This window comes from Myotis yumanensis, unplaced genomic scaffold (genome assembly GCF_028538775.1).
Source record: "Myotis yumanensis isolate MYYU_CA2020_CCGP unplaced genomic scaffold, mMyoYum1.0.hap1 SCAF_5, whole genome shotgun sequence".
In the NCBI taxonomy this organism is placed as follows: Eukaryota; Metazoa; Chordata; class Mammalia; order Chiroptera; family Vespertilionidae; genus Myotis; species Myotis yumanensis.
Window position 1 is genome coordinate 19,926,173 of NW_027223756.1, and position 21,770 is coordinate 19,947,942.

The 21,770-nt window shown below is 47.4% G+C and overlaps 1 protein-coding gene across 2 annotated transcripts in view; it reads left to right on the forward strand.

Moving 5' to 3' along the window:
* Positions 1-13,787, forward strand: part of GLRA1 (glycine receptor alpha 1) — a 62,940-nt gene extending 49,153 nt beyond the window's left edge. The window contains exons 5-9 of one of the 2 annotated variants that reach the window (XM_070417105.1): positions 2,620-2,702; positions 3,880-4,017; positions 4,874-5,088; positions 9,655-9,801; positions 13,316-13,787. In XM_070417105.1, the coding sequence (XP_070273206.1) occupies positions 2,620-2,702; positions 3,880-4,017; positions 4,874-5,088; positions 9,655-9,801; positions 13,316-13,630 (898 nt within the window). In that variant the 3' untranslated portion in view covers positions 13,631-13,787. The remainder of the gene's footprint in view (positions 1-2,619; positions 2,703-3,879; positions 4,018-4,873; positions 5,089-9,654; positions 9,802-13,315) is intronic. The other variant, XM_070417106.1, reaches the window with a different exon arrangement.
* The last annotated feature ends 7,983 nt before the right edge of the window (positions 13,788-21,770 follow it).

Genomic DNA, 21,770 nt, shown 5'->3' on the forward strand with positions numbered 1-21,770 from the left:
GAAATTTTTTAAAATAGCAGGAGCAAAGGCACAAAACCTGAAAAATTCCAGCAACTTCACCATAAATGGCCTGCCAATGAGTGGCACTGCTCACAGGTACCAGTCAGGGCTGCTCCATCCCTTCTGGAAATGCTTCCCATCCGCCTTACCTTGCATCAGGTCCAGGAAGCTGAGCCCCCTTCCCTAGCTTCCTGCAGATACTGGTCAGAGGCAAACTTTCAGAGTCTCCTGCTACCCCTCCCCACCCAATTCCCAATCTTGTCCCCCAAGACATGAAGAAAATGACTAATGTCCATATGATTCTTATAGATCACCATTCACTGAAATGTACTTACTAGGCTGGGTACTTTACACAGATGATTTCTAATCCTCCTCACAACCCAATGAAGTAGGTTTTATTGTGCCCATTTTGCAGATTAGACAAGTGAGGAGCTGAAAGTTTGAGTACTTAGCAAAGTTCCCAGAGCTAATCTGATGTCCACTCAGAACCTTAAAGAACAGGGGTGTGGCATTCAATGGGCGCTCAAATATTTGCTGAATGAAGATGTTTTTATTTGGAAGGGTTTAAAGGGAGCACTGATCCTAAATGACTCCCCCTTCTCGTCCTCCCATTCCTCAGGGGACTAAACCTTTTCATTTCCATTAGAAGGTAAGCTTTTAAAAATTGTTTTTATTTGAATTGACTTCAAAGAGGAAGGGAGATAGAGAGATAGAAACATCAGTGATGAGAGAGAATCATCTATCAGCTGCCTCCTGTACACCCCCTACTAGGGATCCAGCTCACAACCTGGGCATGTGCCCTGACTGGGAATTGAACCATGACCTCCTGGTTCCTAGGTCAGTGCTCAACCACTGGGCTGGAAGGTGAGCTTTAAATGTCCAGGCTCATAGGAGAGGCTGCACAGGTCCCAATCCTCAGATGTGGCCGAAAAGCAGACTGGCTGGGAGAGGAGGCTTAGAAATCTCTGCAGGGAAAGTAGCACCACAGAGGGGAAGGCTGGGAGGAACCGGAGGCAGACGCCTTCCAAACCTGGGGGCCCACCCCACCCAGTGCCCATCCAGACTGGAAGGGTGGTGAGCTCAGGAAATGGCACCAAGACCGTGGGTGGCTGGCTGGCGGTCAGGGAGGGTCACCCTACCTGGTTCTTGCTGCTGCCAGGCTAGTTTCATGTCTCTGGGAAGCTAAGCCCCAGTGCAGCATGACAGAGGAACAAATCAGCAGAAAGTGATATTCCCAAGGTCATTCAACTTCAGGAAATTAACCCAGTGTGACAGCTGCCCCACCTTAAAGAAATCAACTGCATTCACTTTCCCCCTCCTCCTCTTCCCTTCTCTCTCTCTCATCTCCCCCTCCCTTCCCTTCTCCTTTTCCCCCTCTTGCTTCTACTTTGTGCATGAAGGGACCCACAAGGGAGCTGTGGGTGTGAGCTAAAGGGCAGAGGTTCACACAGGGCCTGGTGCCTCACCACGTGCAGCCAGGGTGCCAGCACTGAGTGATCACTACCAACTCGGTGCCTTTCAGGACAGCAGTGCTGGGAAGCCAGCCAGCCAGCATCCACGCTCAGCATCCCAACTGGGAGACCTGGTTAAATCCTGCCTGAGCCATCGGCTTACACAAGTCCCTCCTTCCCTACCCTCCTCTGCACCTCACCTGTCAAATGAGGGAGTTGGCCTGATGATCTAAGGCTCTTTCTTCTCCATCCCCTGCAGCAGGTGCTCAGATGTTGGCAAAGGCCATTCAAGCAGAAACCTGTATTCCAGCTGGAGCTGCAGACCGAGGGTTCTGTTAAGGGGGCTTCCTCTGGGTCTGAGGCTGCAGCCCTCTGCAAGGGTTGAACAACCCAGAATAAACAGCTAGCCCAGAAGCCAGGGGTGCCCACCACTTCCCAGCTGACACCAGCAGGAGCCCACAGATGTGAGCCAGCTGTGTTTGGACACCAGCTGTTTGGAGATCTTTTGAAATAACTTTTGATGAGCCTAGGCACAGTGGTCGGCAAACTACGGCTCGCGAGCCACATGCAGCTCTTTGGCCCCTTGAGTGTGGCTCTTCCTAAGCCTTAGGAGTACCCTAATTAAGTTAATAACAATGTACCTACCTATATAGTTTAAGTTTAAAAAATTTGGCTTTCAAAAGAAATTTCAATCGTACTGTTGATATTTGGCTCTGTTGATAATGAGTTTGCCGACCACTGGCCTAGGGTATGAAGTGAGGGAGTCAAGAACCACTGGCGGCACCTGCTGCCAGTGCACGTGGGAATGCCTGAGGCCTGGTGCTGCTCAAGGATCATTCAGGCCCTGCCCCTACCCGAGGCCTCTGCAGAAGAGCGGGACTGGGGGGCAGCCCCCGGCCTCCAGGTCTTCGGGCACCTTGCTAAAGGCAGGCCCCTAGGAGCCAGACAGACTCCAAAGAAACACAGAAGTTCTATTGACTCTCTGTGACCTTCATCTCTCTGAGAACCATTTACATATCTGAAGTGTGGAAATGTACATATGTTGATTCCCTGACCTCCTTGACCCCTTGACCTCTCCGAGTTAAGTGGTTTCTGGTAGTAACTAGAATGGAGGCACATCTTCCCTGGTCTGTGGACCCAGCGTCATTCGACTCCCTTCTCTCCCCAGAATCACCCTGACGCTGGCCTGCCCCATGGACTTGAAGAATTTCCCCATGGACGTCCAGACATGTATCATGCAACTGGAAAGCTGTGAGTCCCTCACGTGAGGCCTCTAGAAAGAACCAGTCTCCCCTTTACCCACAGGACTGGCAGAAATCCCCACACAGCTGCTCCTAACCGCTGGGCCCCAGGAGATTACTGCAATAGCTCAAACGGCCAGATGAGGGGCTTGGCTCTTAGAAAATGCTTTAGAAATATAACTCCCCTTATATTGTCTGAGGCCCAGCACTGGAGCCAGCAGCATTCTCCGAAGAGGCACTGTCCCCTGTCCCTCATGAACATGCTCCCCGGGAGTGACAGGGAAATAGCTGGAATAAGGCATGGTCCTTGAACTTAAGGGAATGCTCCCTCCAGCAGGGAGACAGATGACTGGCTAACACAGGGCAGCGAGTGGTAAGTGTTCTATTAGAAGTAGAAAAGAGGGTGGCCTCGTGGCAGAAAGCGGGCTTCCTTCTGATTGGGAAGGAGGGACGGTACTGGAGAAGGCTTTATGGAGATCAAGTGAACCAGGATTTTAACAGCTGGGGTAGGTAGCTGGATTCTTTGACTGTAAAGCCAGAGAGCAATCAGACGCATTTTTAAAATAGAATTAAGTGAAAAGATATGGTGGTTCCTCATGGACTGGTAGGAGAAACCAGAAGTACAGAAACTGGGGCAGAGCATTTAGGCAGCAGGGACTAATGGGTCCTCCCCTCGGAGCAACACCTCTGGAGACAATCAGCACCAGCCAACTCTGAGCCTCCTGTGACTTCACCCAAGGGCCAAAGTCCTGGGGCAGAGAGTCTGATAGGCCTCGTGGCCTAGCTCACACTTTGGCCCCCAAATGATAGTCCCACCTCAAAAGCATCCCGTAGAGTCATTCCCCTGAGGAAAGTCTGCTGTGAGCAAAAGAGGGAGCTTGCAAGGATGGTGTACAGGCAGGAATAGCAGATGTCAACTAAACTTGACCAGGAGGTAAGGGGCAGGGGCAACAGGACACGCTAAGGTAGGGTGCTGGGAGTTGTAGGGAGAGAGGGAGAAGGGTTGTGGGGTAAATATAAACAATTAAACCAGTTTTATCTTCCTGTGTGGAGGGGGGAGGAAGCAACATGGTTTCATGAGTTCCCTCGAGTGCCTGATGCCTCTCTCTCTAACCCTAAAGCCAGACACGCCTCAAATAAGTGCTTCTGGGTGGTGACTGCTTCTTCTTCTTCTGATCCCATCCCAGTTGGCTATACCATGAATGACCTCATCTTTGAGTGGCAGGAGCAGGGAGCTGTGCAGGTGGCAGATGGACTAACTCTGCCTCAGTTTATCCTGAAGGAGGAGAAGGACTTGAGATACTGCACCAAGCATTACAACACAGGTAGGTGCGAGGGGCCACCCTCTGCAGGTCCCACCCCCACCAGGGCCAGAGATCATCTCAAACATTCATTCAGTCATTGCTTCAACATGATGGATAGAGCTCTGGGTTTATTACTAGTGGTTATATATTTATTAAAGTGGCTCCGACCCTTTCTTCCTGTGAGTCCTGGAGCAAGTAACTTAAACTGAGGTCCCAGCTCATTACAAAGAAAGCTGGGAGATAGTCTTTATTCCAGGCAGCAGGGTACCTAACTCGAAATGGACCCAATTCCTAAGGCAGAAGGAAGAGCTGGTATTGGGAGGACCTCTGGTGTCTCTATGTCAGAGGAACTGCTCAAGGCAAGGGATGGAGTGTAGGTGGTCCCGATTAAGGTGAAGAAAGGAGGGACGTGGGATGGAAACACAGGCAGAGCTCCACTGTGAAAGGCAGACTAAAGAGTTTGAACTTTCCCTGCAGGTAATGGGGACCTTCTTGTATGAGGAGAGAAGGAAGGAAAGAAAGGTTTTACAAAGGGAAGTAACAGGATCAAGTCATGTTTTGGGAAGAAAACTGGCAGAAGGAAAGAGAATGGTCCACTTAGGCCCACTCTTTGCAACAAAATAGTGAGGATGAGGATCGCAACTGACATTGCCGAGCACTAATGATGTGTGAGGACTGTGCTAAGTTCTTTATAGGCACCATCTCATTCTCTCATCACAATTACCATATGAGTAAACATGTGAGGTAGGTATTTATTATTATTATTATTGTCATCTTCATCATCATCCCCAATTTTCCATAGACAAGATTGTTCTGACCTCAAAGTCTTGTTCCTGTCCACTAGGCTACTTTGCCTTCTCATTATAATTTCTTGCAGGTAAATTCACCTGCATTGAGGCTCGGTTCCACCTGGAGCGACAGATGGGCTACTACCTGATCCAGATGTACATTCCCAGCCTGCTCATTGTCATCCTCTCCTGGATTTCCTTCTGGATCAACATGGATGCTGCACCAGCCCGTGTGGGCCTGGGCATCACCACCGTGCTCACCATGACCACCCAGAGCTCTGGCTCCCGAGCGTCCCTGCCCAAGGTAAGTCCCACTGCCCAAGCGCACGGAGCACCTGGACAGGTAGGAGGACACTCATCTCCCTCCCCTGCCTGCGATAAGGACAACGCGAGGAATTAGTCACTATTTCTTTATCTACCACACTTGGCAGGATCCAGCACTCTGATTCACCAAAACCTTCCTGCAGAGTTAACATTATGTTCAATACAAGTGCAAAAGACAGAAAGGAAGAATGAGAGAGAGAGAGAGAGAGAGAGAGAGAGAGAGAGAGAGAGAGAGAGAGAAAGGAAGGAAAGAAGGAAGGAAGGAAGGAAGGAAGGAAGGAAGGAAGGAAGGAAGGAAGGAAGGAAGGAAGGAAAGAAAGAAGAAAGGAAGGAAGAACAATTGCAATTGTTCAATGCAATCCCCAGACACCTTTTGCTCCATTCTCTACCAACATTAGACACACATTCTGCTTCATTTACTGTTAACACTCAACTCCTCCATTCACTTTTAGTGCTGAGTACAACATTCCACCCCTTTCACCATTAATGTAGATACTCTGACTTGGGGGTCTCCAAGACCACCCCCATGTTCAGAGACTTGAAAGGACTCAAAGACTCAGCATATAGTTGTACTCAAGGCTAAGACATCTTACAGTGGTATATCCAGGATGCACAGCTAGATGACAAGGAAAGTGACATGTGCAGAGTCTGGAGGAATCCTTGGGCAGGCTTCCTTGCTCTCTCCCTCCCTCCCATGAGGGACCAGAGAGAGCACCCTCTTACCCAGCAACGAAAGGCAGCACAAGTGTGAAATGTTTCTGCCCAGAGAGACAGAAAGAGAAAGTGTTTAGAGATTCATTTAAGATTCATTATTGGGCCAGGCTAGTGTGGCTCAGTGGTTGAGCTTTGACCCATGAACCAGTTGGGGCACATGCCCAGGTTGTGAAATCAATCCCCAGTAGGGGGTGTGCAGGAGGCAGCCTATCAATGATTCTCTCTCATCATTGATGTTTCTCTCCCTCTCCCTTCTTCTCCCTAAAATCAATAAAAAAAACTTATTTTTTTTTTAAAGATTCATTATTGGAGGTTTTTACTGGGTGCTGGGTGCCTAGCACATAACAAAATTCCAGACCCCCAGAAGGAAAACAGATGTTCAGCATAAACCATGTTGTTTGTACAAGCAGCCCAAGCACGCTTATCAGTTAGGGAAAGTGGGAACTACCCCCAATTCCAAGTTCCCAGATGTCCTCCAAGGGCCAGCCTTGCAAGCAGGTCCTTTGTAAGATAGCAGCCTCATGTTATGCCTGATACGCTAACCCTCCTCTACACATACCTCAATCTGATTCTTATATTTCTAATGTTAAACACCACTTTCTAGCACATTCACTATTAACTCTTGAATTGTATGCTGCCCCATTCACTATTAACCCTAGACCGCAGATTTCACTCCGTTTACTAGTAATGCCAGGTACGCATTCTGCTTCATTCGTTCTAGGCTAGACACAACATTCTGCTCCATTCTTCCAAGGCCAGGCACAGTATTCCGCTTCATTCATTACTGACAGCAGACACTAACTCTCCTCCAGTCACCCTTGCTGTGAATGTACCATTCTGTTCCCTTCACTATTAACACTAGAGCTCACATTCTGCTTAATTCACTTGTAACATCAGACAATGTGCTGCTTCATTTACTATTAATGCCAAACATCACAGACTCCTCCGTTCCCCCGTGCTCAAGATCCAAGGTTCTGTTCCCTTCGCTGTGAATGCCGGGTGCCCCATTCTGCTGTGCTCTCTTCTAATGCTAGGCACTGCCTCCGCCTACATTCCCTGCTGTCATTGCAGACACATTCTGCTTTATCCATCCAACACTAGATGCAACATTCTGCACTGCTCCCAATGCCAGACACCACCCTCTGCTCCCTCAGCCTCATTTTAAATGCAATGTGCTGCACAATGTCCAATTAATGCCACACTTAACATTCTGTTTTGATACAGAAACACTGAAATAACACACAATGAGCACTATAACACCCTTTACCTGCATTCCAATTGTTAGCATTTTGCCTCATTCCCTTCATCTCTGTCCCTCTATATATAGATAGGTAGATGGGCAAGGGAAGTGGGTAGATAGATGAAGTTTTTGCTCAAGTATTTGAAACCTACCCACATCATGACAATAAAGAATAGGGATCATAATGATATTATGACATCTAAAAAATTAACATTAATTGAATAATTATTATTAAATTAGGAATAACACCGTAATTTCAAGCCCCCTGTGGACATCTCACCCCTAGCTTTCCTGTTTAAGCTTTTTGATCAACCTATTGTTTGCCTCGATGGTTACCTGATGCTCAACAGTTGTCACTGTTTTCATCAAATGCTCCCAGGGAGAGGTTGTCACACTGGGCCAGCAATTTTCAGTGAGCCCCGCATTAGGTCCAATAATGACAGTCCTCTGGAGATGGAGCTTTGCACAAGCTCCAACTCTGTTCTGCCCCATCAGTGGCTGCCAGGACATTGGTTTTCAAGGCTGGCATGGAGCTGAGGGAAGGGGATAGAAATGGGGCAATTTAAAACACCACAAAGCCCCAAGGGAAATTAAAACATATGTCCACACAAAAATTTGTACAGATGTTTGTAGCAGTATTATTCGTAAAAGTCAAAAGGTAGACACAACCCAAATGCCCATCAACTAATGAATAAATCAACAAATTGTGGTAGATTCATACAATGGAATATTATTTGGCCATTAAAAATGAAATACTGCCCTGCTAGCATAGCTTAGCTGTTGAGCGTCGACCTATGAACCAGGGGATCACATTCAATTCCCTTCAGGGCACATGCCCAGGTTCCAGGCTTGATCCCAAGTGTGGGGCAGGAGGCAGATGATCAATGATTCTTTCTCATCATTAATGTTTCTCTCTTTCCCTCTCCCTTCCTCTTTGAAATCAATATATATACATATATTTTAAATGAAATACTAATACATGTTAAAATGTGGATAAACCTTGAAAATGTTATGCTAAGTGAAAGAAATTAGTCATAAAAGGTCACATATTATTCCATTCATATGAAATGTCCAGAACAGGGAAATCTATAGAGACAGAGAATAAATTACTAGCTGCTTAGGACCGGGGTAGGGGAATTGGGGCAATAGAGAGATGACAGCTAAAAGTTACTAGGTTTTTATTTTGAGGTGATAAAAGTTCTGAAATGGACTGTGCTGATGGTTGCACATTATCTGTGAATGTATAAAAAATCATGGAAGTGAACACTTTAAATGTGTGCATTGTGCAGTATGTGAATTATATCTCAATGAAGCTGCTTTTTAAAATACTAAAAGCTTGCTGTTCTCAGTGAGATTCAGTTGTCTAATGGCTAATTACCAGAGTTCTGAAAAAAGTTTATTGTGACCTTTTTAAAAATATATATATTTTATTGATTTTTTACAGAGAGGAAGGGAGAAAGAGAGGGATAGAGAGTTAGAAACATCGATGATATAGATGACCACAATAAAATATGTAAATAACCTGGAAAACCAGCCACAACCATCAATTTAAAATTACTCTTACTTTACTTGGAGAAAATCAGTTTCATAGTACTGGTTTTAAATCCATTTATGTTTATTTGTTTGTTTTTTTCATTTTGTTTTATTTTCAACCATCTACTTTTATAGATTCTTTTTCAGAAGTAAAATTTTGTACATATGTATATGTACATATCTGTTTCATTTGGGTTTATTTCTATAGAACAGGGGTCCTCAAACTTTTTAAACAGGGGGCCAGTTCACTGTCCCTCAGACCGTTGGAGGGCCGGACTATAGTTTAAAAAAAAACTATGAACAAATTCCTATGCATATTGCACATATCTTATTTTGAAGTAAAAAAAAACAAAACGGGAACAAATACAATATTTGTATTTGCATATGGCCCGCAGGCCGTAGTTTGAGGACCCCTGCTATAGAATTTGTAAGAATGAAAATAAACGTTTTGATTCCCTGATAAAAAAATTAAAAAAAGAAAAAGAAACATCAATGAGAGAGAAACATCGATCAGCTGCCTCCTGCACACCTCCTACTGGGGATGTGCCCGCAACCAAGGTACATGCCCTTGACCGGAATCAAACCTGGGACCCTTATGTCTGCAGGCCGACACTCTATCCACTGAGCCAAACCAGTCAGGGCTATTGTGACCATTTTTGCTGGTTCTCTTGTGGCTTTGATGGAGGAGCGAGTTTTTGAAGCTCTTACTCCACAATTTCCTGGCAATCTCCACTTTGACATTAGGTGTGGCATCCCATTCCTTCACCCTGAGACTAAACACAGCATTCTGTTCCACTGAATACTAATCCTGGGCCCACCGTCCTCCTCTTGCCAGTACTCGTCCAGGCACCGTGTTCTGTTGTGCCCAATATTCTGCCCGGTCCTTCTTGATGTGTTTTTCTTTGTTTTCTGTAGCCTCCACCCTAATATCCCAGCTGAGGAGAGGACAGCAGTGGGGGATGAGAGGAGTTACTGAGCAGCAGAAAACATTCCACCATACTCAATATTCCACCCTCCTCTACCCTCACTCCCTTGTGTTCTTCCCCCACCCCGCCTCAGGTGTCCTACGTGAAAGCCATTGACATTTGGATGGCGGTGTGCCTGCTCTTTGTGTTCTCTGCCTTGCTTGAGTATGCTGCTGTCAACTTCGTGTCTCGGCAGCACAAAGAGCTGCTCCGGTTCAGGAGGAAGCGAAGACACCACAAGGTAGGCCCTTGGGTCACTGCCCGAGGGAGGAGGGACAGCTGGTGGCAGCCTTATCTTGTGATACTTGTTTTGCTGGACCATCCTTCTCAGTGGGAAAGGCAGGCATGAAACAGGAATTAAAGTCATAGAAGTCCTGGCTTCCTCTCCCATAAATAAGGCCCCAATTGGGTCTATAGGCAGTCACTCTTTCAACTGTGATAACACTGCAGAAATTATCAGGTTGCACCCGAAGACAGAACTGATGGAGCAAATGCTGATGGCACCAAGATAATGACTAGCTAAAAACCCAAAGCATGGCAGGCTGCAAGGTGCTTATTAGTGTTTCTTGCAAGGCTGCACTATTTCAGTGGGCGTGGTTCCAGAGGGGAACTGTACCACAGAAGGTGAGATCTCAGAGTAGAATGTCCACATTCCAGGCTTCTGCTTCCTACCTCCAAGAAAGGGGCATCAGGAAAGATCCTCCCCTGAGAGGATTCTCTCACTAAGGGATTGAATATTTGGCAGGCCATCTCTGAAAAGTCACCAACCACCAAATGCCACTGGAGAGCCTGTGGGAGCAAACTGGCCCCACACCTGGTCCATCGCTACTTCCCCAGGAGGATCAGAGAACCCACTCTTCTCTCCAGCCTCATCTTCACATTTGATTGCTGTGGGTGTCACTGGGAGGATTTGACCTCCAAGCCAATTGGCTGTGAGGACAAGCTGTGACTACAGTGGGAGAGCTGCTGTGCAGGAGACACTCCTATGGAGCAGGATTGCTTCAGTGGGGCTTTGGTGCTGAGTCTGCCCCTTGAGTGTTGCTTGTGGATGTGTAAAGTTGTAATCTGCTATGGTCTGAAGCTGTCTACCAGGTGCACTGGCTCTGGGGCCTCTCAGGAGGTGCAAAGTCAGTCATTGACTGAGGCCACCCAGCAGGAGCTACAGAGAGATCTGTAGATTCCTCCTATTTGTATCAGGTTTGGAAGTGCCCAGGTGAGGCCTAGCTGTGAAGCAAAGCAGGCTGGTGCTGGTGCCAGGTCTTGGGCCTTTTATTGATAAGTTTGGGGCACACTGATACCAAATGCAGCTTGAGAGATATTAGCAAAGTCTGAAGCCTGAGCCAAGATAAGCCATTCATATGGAAAAGTTGCTGCATACAGCTTGGGTGGGGCTACAAATTGGATGGGGCGGGGTCTCAGGGAATCACCAGGGCAGAGCAAACAGTGTGTTCCAGATTGATGGGGCTCAGATATGGTTGCCAGTCAGCCCTGGGGCAGAGAAAGTCTCGGCATAGGAACAATGATCCCTGTGAGCCACCCCAAATTCCTACCTCAAAGCCAGACAATCCAGTTCCCCCCTTTGTGTCTAGATCTCCCAGTGCCTCCTGGCGCTGGAGCTCAGAGGAAGCGAGCCTGAGTAACTTCATGCCTCGCCCTTTAAGAGAAAAACCTGGGTCTCGGGCATCCTCTGTGTCCTCGGCCACAATCCCTGCTGGTTTTGACAGCCTGAAGTTACAGGGACTTCTCTTCCCAGCTCTGGGACCCTCGGTGTGGGGGAGTCTGGTGTGGGGCTGGGACTCCTTGTTCCTCACAGTGGCTTCTGCGGTTTAAAAAAAAAATGGTACACGTGGATGCTGGACCAGCCCATTCCATGCCTCTGCCCCTCCTACCAGTCTCAATGTGCTTTCTTTTTTACTTTTCTAGTTGTAGGACTTCCATTCAGCCAGCTTTCAGGTGGTTCTGAATGATGGTTGTTCTGTAATTTAGTTGTAATTTTGATGTGGTGGTGGGAGGCAGCGAGTACCGGCCTTTACCTACGCTGCCATCTTCTCATTTATTATTTATGCACTTTCTCTGTTGCCCCTGTGCATCCCCAACTCCCTGCCTTAGGCTCACTACCAACATGCCTGCTGCCCTCATCCTTCTCATCTCTCCGTTTCTGAGCTAAGTGATCTTGCCCTATTCATATGTTCATTCAGTGTTGAGGGGTCAATGAATGTGATAGACTTTACTCTGAGTTCACAGAGCTTACAGTATAATGAGAGAGGTAGACATCAATTGAGGAATACAATGTGTTAAGAGCTTCAAGGAAGGGGGTAGGGGGCAGTGTACAGGGACCTTATGGACAACATGCAGGGACTCCTAGCCTATTTCTGGGCTCAAAGGCTTCTGAGTACAAATTAATTCAGTGGAAGAGAAGGAGTTGGAAGCAGGACTGAAGGTGGGAGTGTGCCCCAGGCAGAGAGGACAGATGGAGCAGGGGCCCGGAGTTAGAGAGCGAGTGTGGTATTTCTGACCCCATGGAAATGTTTCAGGGTGAGTGGAGCACAGGATGCCAGGGAGACAACGGCACAGATGAGACTGGATAGGCAGGCAGGGTCCTCCCTCAGAGCTCACATGGATAGAACACAAAGCTACACGTGATGAGAGCAGACAATGGGGCCTCCATGATTCTGATCCAGGCAAGATGACTTAGCTCAGGGAGGGAGAGACGAGAAAGACAGGGCAGCAGGCGTGTTAATGTGAGCCTAAGGGAGGTGCGGTGCACAGGGATGACTCAGGAAGTGCCACAATGCTGGCAGGTGTGCACAGGGAGAGAAAAGCCTGTCAAGCAGCGGTTCTCAACCTGTGGGTCGCGACCCGACCCTTTCACAGGGGTTGCCTAAGACCATCGGAAAACACATATATAATTAAATATTGTTTTTGTGATTAATCACTATGTTTTAATTATGTTCAATTTGTAACAATGAAATTGGGGGTCACCACAGCATGAGGAACTGTATTAAAGGGTCGCGGCATTAGGAAAGTTGAGAACCACTGCTGTAAAGGTAAGTGGGAGCCAAATAATGAAGGGCCTTGAATGAAAACCTGATACAGGCCCAGAGCTATGTCTGAGGCCACAACTGCCAGGGATATGGGGACATGGAAGTAGGAAGAAGCTGTGGCTTCCCGGCTTAAGAAATGCAGGTGAGGCCCACAGCACTTGCTCCCTGCTGGACAATTCACCCCCTCACCCTCACCCACACACAAGAAGATATTAACTGGGGATGGGGGTGGGGGAGGAGGGCAAGGAGGCAACAGAAGCAAAGCAGGGGATCTCTCCAAATTGTCCCCTGGATTTCCAATAAAGCAGCATCCTGAGTGTGTACTCATCTCTGACCTCTGATGGGCAAAAGAACCTTTGAGGTAGTGAGATGACTCTTACCCCCACTTGTAGGTAAAAATGCAATAAAATAAACCCTGAGACTCACAGAAGAAAGTGACTTGCCTAAGGTCCTACAGTGAGAAGGTAATAGAGCTTACAGGCGAACTCGCGTCTCAGGATCCTATGCCTCGTTTCTATCCCCTGGTTTGCATCTGTTTAAGGCACTCGAGCGGCGCCCCTCTATAAGGCATAACTCCCCAGCCAGCCAGGAAGCCTCAGAATCCTGGAGTGGTGCAGGGAGGCAGGGAGGCCGGGAGGGCCAGAAGGCATGGCCTGGCCCCAGGGAGTGCCTTGCAGGGAGGGTGCCCAGCCCCTGTCTTATTTTAAGTAGAGCCCCATGTTGAATCTATTCCAGGAGGATGAGGCGGGAGAGGGCCGCTTCAACTTCTCTGCCTATGGGATGGGCCCAGCCTGTCTACAGGCCAAGGATGGCATCTCGGTCAAGGGCGCCAATAACAACAACACCACCAACCCCGCTCCTGCGCCGTCCAAGACCCCGGAGGAGATGCGAAAACTCTTCATCCAGAGGGCCAAGAAGATCGACAAAGTATCGCGCATCGGCTTCCCCATGGCCTTCCTCATCTTCAACATGTTCTACTGGATCATCTACAAGATCGTCCGCAGGGAGGACGTCCACAACCAGTGACGGGTCTGGGACGGGGGAGGCTGGGAGCGGGCGGTAGGACCAGCACAGGCATCTGAGAGGCGAGGAAGAGGCGGGAGAGGGCGGGGCACGCACACAAGATCCCACTCTCTCTCTGCACCGTGTGCGATAGCAAGAGGCAGCGATGCATGAGTCTTACAATGTGGCACTCTCTATTTAACCACTGGGAGCTGGGGGGAGGGGGTTTCTAACATAGGAACTGAGGGGTGGGGAGGAAGGGAGGGTTGGGGTTTTTTCTGGGGGGCGGGGGTGGTCCACGGGCTGTGCAGTTTTCCTGTTTGGAAGGAGAGTGCAGCCTGCCCCAGAGCAGAAGGAAAGCAATGTAATATATGATATATATTCATGCTTACTATTAATGCAAACCCACAAGAACAAACGATGTTTCTTAACCTATCAGCCTAGTAACTGCTTAAATTGTTAAAGTCACGGAAGTGATGGACACTTTTTCCCAGAGTGGAAACAGTCACAAATAATCTTGCTCTGGTGTGTGGCCGCCTCACACCCCTCCAAACGCCATGCTTATCTTCACGCCCACCCAGGTGGACACATGCCAAAGCTTCCGCCTCTGCTTCCACAGGGCTGTGCGGCCAGAGCGTGGCAGTGCGCGTGGGAAGAGCTGGAGCGCAGAAGGGAGTGACTAAGGAGATGGGACATTTCAGAGGCGCAAGGATGGAGAATGCAGATAACCCTGCGCAGTCCTCACGTCTCAGGCTAAGGTTCGCGCTCGGCCCCCTCTGCGCCCTCTCGCTTCTGTGCTCCAGCACGCACCCCCTTACCGTCCACCGCCACCCAGAAACGCCACCATGATCTTCTCATTATATTGCCAATATGCAATCTTTTTTATGGTTAAAAAAAAAAAGTAATAATCTCAAGAAATAGTGTGCATAGACTTGAGTGTAAACAGATGCACTTTTTCAAATGTCTATTTTTTTGGAAAGTCTCTTTGGAATTGCAAATGGCTATATATTTGGGAAGGTGGGGTCGGTGGAATGAATGAATTTATTACAGGTGGTTCTGCAGAGTGAAGTTTTAAGAGAGGCGGGTACTGAAGCTGCTGCAGCTTAGATATATACGGGTGGTAAGAAATGGGAATGTGTAGAAAGTCTGTTCATTATATTTTGACATTTCATGTACCGCAAATAATGTGGGAGCTTGGGGGGGTGACCCCATTATATTTTTATAAGTCTTTTTTTTTTTTTTCCTTTTCGGTGCTTTGTTTAGCTTTAACATTTAGGAAAGTTGGACAACTATTTCTCTTTCCTTCTAACTCTGATGTGCCAGACCTAACCCCGGATAGGGAGGGCACCCCAGAAAAAAAGGAGAGACTAGAACATGGATTGTAAGGGGAGGGAGATCCAGCAGAAAGGCCCAGCTGCCCCCAGATAGCAGCCTGCAAGGGGGGCTGCAGAGGAAAGAGGGGCTATCTCCGGCAGCCTCTGCCCCTCTCTGCCAACCCCACCAGGCCTGAAGCACTGGCACCACGGGCTGTAGCCTTCTCCCCGCTCTGGTCAGTAACCAGGATACCGGGTTCCACTTCTTTCTTTGCACTTTAGTGTCTTGACTTTGGCTCAGTCAGTCGATGGTAAGACAGAGCTGACAATCAGTTTGTACTGCGGCTTGGGGTTTCACTTCTGTCTTTAGAGTGTCCCCAACCTGGGGCAGGACCCAGATGAGAGGCTGGGAGCCTAACCCCTCCCTAAAGCACCTTCCCGTAGGGACTCTTCTCCTGTTCCCTGAGGCACAATCGCTGATACCTGCAAAGGCCAAGACAAGGATCTAGATTCTAGAAGGACTTAGGTAAGGGAGATGCACTATGCAGCCAAAAAGGGATTTGACTCTGGGGCTTAAGGACAGAGCTGTTTACAGGGGCTTCCAAGGCCAGTGAGTCATGCCTCCCCTTCTCGGGGCTGTGCAGACCAGAGAGCTGAACTGTGCTCTGGCCCCGGATGATGTGGGCAAAACCTGGAATCTTTTTCTGAGAAGCACTGACAAAGGGGAGCCAAGTGGGGAGAGGGGGGGTCTCTCATCCAAGACCATCCTTTCCCACCATAAACTTGTGTGTATGGAGGAAAAGTTAAGTAGAGGGATTGGAACACCACCAGTTCAAGACCAGAATGTCCGCCTTAGCTGCTGTTAGCGCCTTTCGCCAGCACGATGTTCACTTTATTTAAGGGGGAAGCTCCATTCGTGAGTCTTCGAAGAGGCTATTAGCCCCTTTCACTTAGCACTTTATTTAAAAGAAAAATTACTTTTTAATGAAAAAATTAAAGAGGCCCTTCTCCCTACTTTACTCATTGCTGGTCTGAATTCGGAAAGCCTGAAGTCTGGGTGAGTCAGGCAACGAAGGCGCCAGGCCCCGCCGGGGACGTGAGACAGTGCCAATTGTTGAGACATTCCGCCTCCACCCAAACAGCAAAACCCGCAGATTTCAAACTGGGCTCCCTGAATGAAGTGTCTGGAATCTCTCTGAGACAGAATTCCCCGGGCCATTTGCCCAAGCCTGGCTGAGTCCTTGACCTTCTGCCCATATTCAACTTGCGGGCCCACTGGGAGCTGCCAGGTCTAGCAGACAGTATCCAACAGACAACCGAATGATCTCCTTAGGACACAGACCGGGGATGTCACTGGAATCTTCTCTCGGATTATTCCAAACATGGCATCCCTCACGGAAAACAAATGTGAGTGGATGCCTTACAGCAGGGAAAGGAACCTGAATTCTAGGCCTGCCTCTAACCTGCTGGGTGACTTGGGGTAAATGACTAACCTTTACTTTCTCTAAATGCACGTGGGGAGAGTGGCATAGGTGGCCTCTAACTCCCTCCTCGCTCTAACTGTGCTTGAGCTGGTCTTCGGGACATTCACACGGCAAACAGTTTAATGTAACCCTGATTTCTGAACCTCCCCGGTGGACACGCACATATGTACACACGTACGTGGACCCACACAATCTTGTTGCCCTCCTCTGAAAAACTGGCAGTTTCATTTTTTCTCTTGCTCTGCTTTACCAAAGGGGGACCCGTGGTGGGGTAAACATCAACCATTATAAAGTCAAAACTGGTATCATGCCTACAGGGCGCATGCTCAAGAAGACATTCTCATTCGTGTATAATGTCAGTAAAAATTCAGCAATAAACTTCATGGACTTCATCATTCTAGAAAATCAAACTAGATGATTTAGGCCAAATGCTTTTTAGGTGGCTCCAAAAATAGGACAATACTTTTCGAATTTATGGTTTAGGATACCATGGCTTAGCACTACACCTGCCAAGTGCCACTGTGAGGGGGAAACTGATTTAGGTGTAATGAGTGGTTCACTGGTTTTCACACCCTACACATGTATAGACCAGTATCTATGCATGAAGGGAGAGTTTATACTGGCACAGAGGAGTTGATTTCACCCACCCCCAAAACTGCAGCTATTCCTGGGAGCCAAATTTAGGAGATAGCAATTAAGTAGACAGATTAATACCAGTAACTTCCCACCTATTAGTTTATAATGTATCTCATTTGTTTCAAGAGCAGCCAAAATAAATGACTCAGCTCTGCCACCCTCTGGTCCTTTTAAACACTCAAAAATCTGCTCGTAGCTGAAGCTATGGGGAATGACCAAGGACGGCTGTGAATAGAAAGAAAATTTGAGTGTGCATGCTAACGAGAGATACCTTGGATATAACTCTATTTTTAGTTCAAGTCTAGAAAGACAAAAGGTCATTTGATCCAAATTATTTCTTCTTTTAAGCTTTCGATAAATAAGAAATGTATCCCTCTATGAAGCTCACCAATCTTTTTCAAAGGCTTTTTTTTTTGTACTGGGGAGAAAGTAAATATGGCAGGAGATGGTTCCTTTCCTTCAAAGTACCCATTTTCATGAGCATCATTAAAAAGAGGCTCTATAATGTTAGGTTGCCAAGTAGATTGGTGCCCCAGGTAAGCGGATACAATCACTGATAAGTCGGTCTTTTGTGAAAATTAGATTCCTTAGTTAATTGCAACACACTGACATTGAAGGGAGTTGTCATTGTGTCTGCAGGAACTGCCTCCTTCGTAGGAACAGCTGGCAAGCAGAGGGCTCGGTAGTGGTGCAATCGTACCAGCTTCAGGACTGGGTTAAAATCTGGGATTTGCTGCCATTCCCCAGTCCAGCTGGAAGCCCAGGCCTAGACAATGAGCACCCCTCTGGAAGCTAATTTATTCAACCAGCACCTGCTGCACACTCTACCCCCACTCTGCAAGGCTCTGGGGAGATGGGGTTTTCTCTCTGGACTCCATTTCTCGGATTAACCAGAAAGTTTCTCTGAAGGGCTGGTGAGGTCTGCTGAGAAAGAGTGAATGGCTCTCTACCCATGATATAAAGCATCGTTAATTCATGAACCAAATAGACCAAAAATTCTCTAAATAGACAAGCAGGAAATAGGTTTTTAAGATATAGTTTAGCTTTTTTTGCTCCAAGCCCCTTCTCTTAGAAACCCACTCTAGAAGTTTGAATTAAGGACCCCCCCTCTTTTCCTGCAGCTCCATGAAGCTAGCAGCAGGAGCTTATCCTGGCCAACGGGAAGTATAAAAGAACTAGGCCTTGCTTGGTTGAGCTGGCTTACTTTTAACAACTTGTATCAGTGTAAGGAAGAGCGTACATTGGAAAGGTTTTGGTCTCACAGTATCCTGAAATTCCAACAGGCAGAACACCCTGGATAGGTTGAAATCCCTGTAGATTCAAACTTTTCAAGCCCTAGCCGGTTTGTCTCAGTGGATAGAGAGTCGGCCTGTGGACTGAAGGGTTGTCACAGCATGTGCAGAAGGCAACCAATCAATGTGTTTCTCTTACATCGATAGTTCTGTTCTTCCCTCTCTCTTCTTTTAGTTCAAGTCTAGAAATCACTTTTAAAAATCACTTTTAAATATCCTGAAATGCTACCCTCCCCACCCTAACCCAATATCAAGAGAATGAAAGCACTGACTTTTTTCTGACTGTCCACGCTGAAGATCTGAGGATACCAAGGCGTTCAAGGGTGCCCTGCAAGCATCTCTCCCAGGCCTGAGTGGCCTAGAATCGTGAGGGCCCAGGCTAGATGATGCTTCTATCAATTTTTCATCCTGTTGCTTCCTTAAGGATTTCTCAAGCTGTAAAGACAGCAATGGCAGGAGACGGGTTTGCTCATACGTGGGTGCTATTTCATGCTGTTTAGATGGAGCTGTGTGGTTATTTAAAGTGATAATTAAGGTGCTTTATCATTCTTTGGAACAGCAAAATGAATTCCAAAGTAGAAATTATTGCCCAATAATTTTTAGGATCATTAAGGCTTTTTCAGCTAGCATCCAAACCATTACTTCTTCCTCCGTTGCTCCCCTCCTCCCACCGCCTCCCTCTGTCTGCATCTCCTCTGTCTCATCAGTCTGCGCATCTCATTTTGAGACTAAGCTCTGCCAGAGGATGCTGGTTTATTTCTGAGGGGGCGGGGATGTGGGGGACTAGAACGGGCCTAGGAGCTCCTGTCTCATTTGTTTTAAGGCTGCGGTTTCTATTCCCTCCTCTGGCCCGTGCAGTTTGAAATTTCACTGCTCTGAAAATCTCCACGGGAACACTGGGTCGAGAAGTCAGAGTATAGAGAATGGTAAGCCAAAAATATACCCTTCAGAGAGCCCAGCTACAAAAATGGTATTTTACGTAAGGCCAATAACCAGCTACAGAGCAGTACCAGCTAACTAGTCTGAGGATGAAAAGCACTTGCTGGCTGCAGGCAGGTTCCAGGCATAATGGGTCCCCATCCCCACACCTGAGCTGCTTCACAGTCAGCTGCATTGCCTTGTTCCTGGCCTGCCACTCTTTTTCAGATCCAGCTGCTTTCTTATGCAACCTTAGAAACCCAGTGTCCTATTTAAACACATCTGCCTTCCAAGGTAGACAGAGGTCAGTTGGAAAAGGTCCTCGTACTGGCGCTACCTTGGGCTCACGTTTCTTGGCTGGCCTACTCCCCTGTAAAAAGAGGGGATTGGCCCTAGCCGGTTTGGTTCAGTGGATAGAGCACTGGCCTGCGGACTGAAGGGTGCCAGGTTCAATTCTGGTCAAGGGCATGTACCTTGGTTGCAGGCTTGATCCTGGTTGGGGCATGTGCCAGAGGCAACCAATCAATGTGTCTCTCTCACATCGATGTTTCTCTCTCTCAGTCTCTCCCCGTCCCTTCCACTCTCTAAAAATCAATGGAAAAATATCCTTGGTTGAGGATTAACAAAAAATAAAAAGAGGGGGTTGGGTTGAAGGAGAATTTTCGAAGCCAAACTCTGGATACTTTCATGGGGAGGGCGTGTTATAAAATGCTTCCCTATTTCCCCATTTCACTGTCACACTTAGAGCCCCTCCCAGGCCTTCCAGGGACGGGTAGGGAGAGGTTGAGACAGAGGGGTCTTGGCCCTCAAGGAGATTACAGTCTTCACTTTCCTGCCATCAGTCAAGGTATTTCCCAGCACCAAGGACTTGCCTCTCAGACTAGCTTCTCACCTGCGAATGCCATCAAACACCAGGACATTGCACCGGGCATTTTAGCAGGCATGTCCTGTGGAGGCTGTGGCCCACTTTCCAGGGCACTTGTGTGAATTCGCTCTGCCAGAGCCTCTGGAAGAATCAAAGAGAAATGTGTCAGAGCAGAACCCGTGAAACTGCCCTCGGGAAGTGACTACAGTGACTCCAGTCCCCTCCCAGCCTGATCCCAGCCCCCAAACAGACATAATTTAAATATAACCAGAAACTTCCAGCAAGACTGAAGAATATTTCCGTTAATGTAGGTGTAGTTACAGGCAGAAAAAAATGGGACTGCTCCAGACAATTGGGGGAGGGGGAAGGGTCATCTAAATTCATGCCATTAGGTAGGCTACACTAATAAAAAGAAAAAATATTACAGCAGGTGTAGCTGGAGTTGGGCCAGCGCTCTCCACTCCAGCTGTCTCCACTCCCCACCCCCAGACAAAACCTCACCCTGGCAACCCTGAAATTGCTTCCACACTCCTGTAGCTCCAACAAACACTGTTTGTCATCAGAAAACACTGCTCCTGTCTTTCCCAACAGGGATGTGTTTATGCTCTATTTCAACGGGATCTCTTCAAAATATCTATAGGGTGACATGACAAATGTTCTCAGTCTCCCTTCATTTGGCCCTGGAATTAATGAGAATATTGCAGACAATTTTTTTTCTTGTTCCCAATGCTAAAAATTAAGACTTAAAATTAACACTGTAAAGAATTTCATATTTCCCATAATAATATGGAAACCATATTGTAAACCGTTTCCTACCATCACCATATAGCTAGTCACTCCTTCTTTGCCCCTGAAAAAGATTCAAATCAGGGATGTTTTTTAAAAGACCTCAAAAAATAAATAAAATAAGAAGAGCCCTCTAAAAGGGCTAGCTGTTTCTATAAAACAAATATAGCAAAATGGTAACTGTGTATTCCAGGTGGTTAATAGAGATAGTCATCTAAAATGCTTCCACATTTTCCCGTTTCCTAGGGCCTCAATTTTCTTATCAGTAAAACAGGAGTAGTCAAGCTTGAAGGGTTTTCCCAGCTGTAAAGTTTTTCAAAAGGCCACTTCTCTAGTTGTCTTTTAATTGCAGAAAAGAATAGGAGGACTTCTCCCAGACTCTAAGGTGGCCCCACTCTACATCTCATCCTCTCAGCTTTCCTCTAAATCCATCCCAGGTTCCCTCATATGGTGGGAAGGGCACTAGCTTGGAAGTGCAACTACCAAAAGGCACACTATCCTGAACAAGACCATGACCTCTCTGACCTTCAGTTTCTTTATGTGTTCAGGGACAGTAATCTCCACATCACAGGTCCAATGTCCAGGTAAAATGACATCATGACTGCTAACTCCACCCCTACACTGCAAACTGGAAAGCATTCTCAGGATCTCAATCGCTATGAAACTCTTATCACTTCTTCCTGTTTGCCAGAAGAGGTCATCAAAGAGCTTTCTTTCCAAACCCAGACAGGCTCCAAAAGGCCAAATCCTTCGGAGCAGCTGACTGACATCTCAAGACCAGCTCAAGGCCCTCCTCACTGGTGAATCACTCTATGCTCACTGCTGCGCCTGGGCACGCTCTAGAGACCTCAATTCTAGTCCTGGTTACAC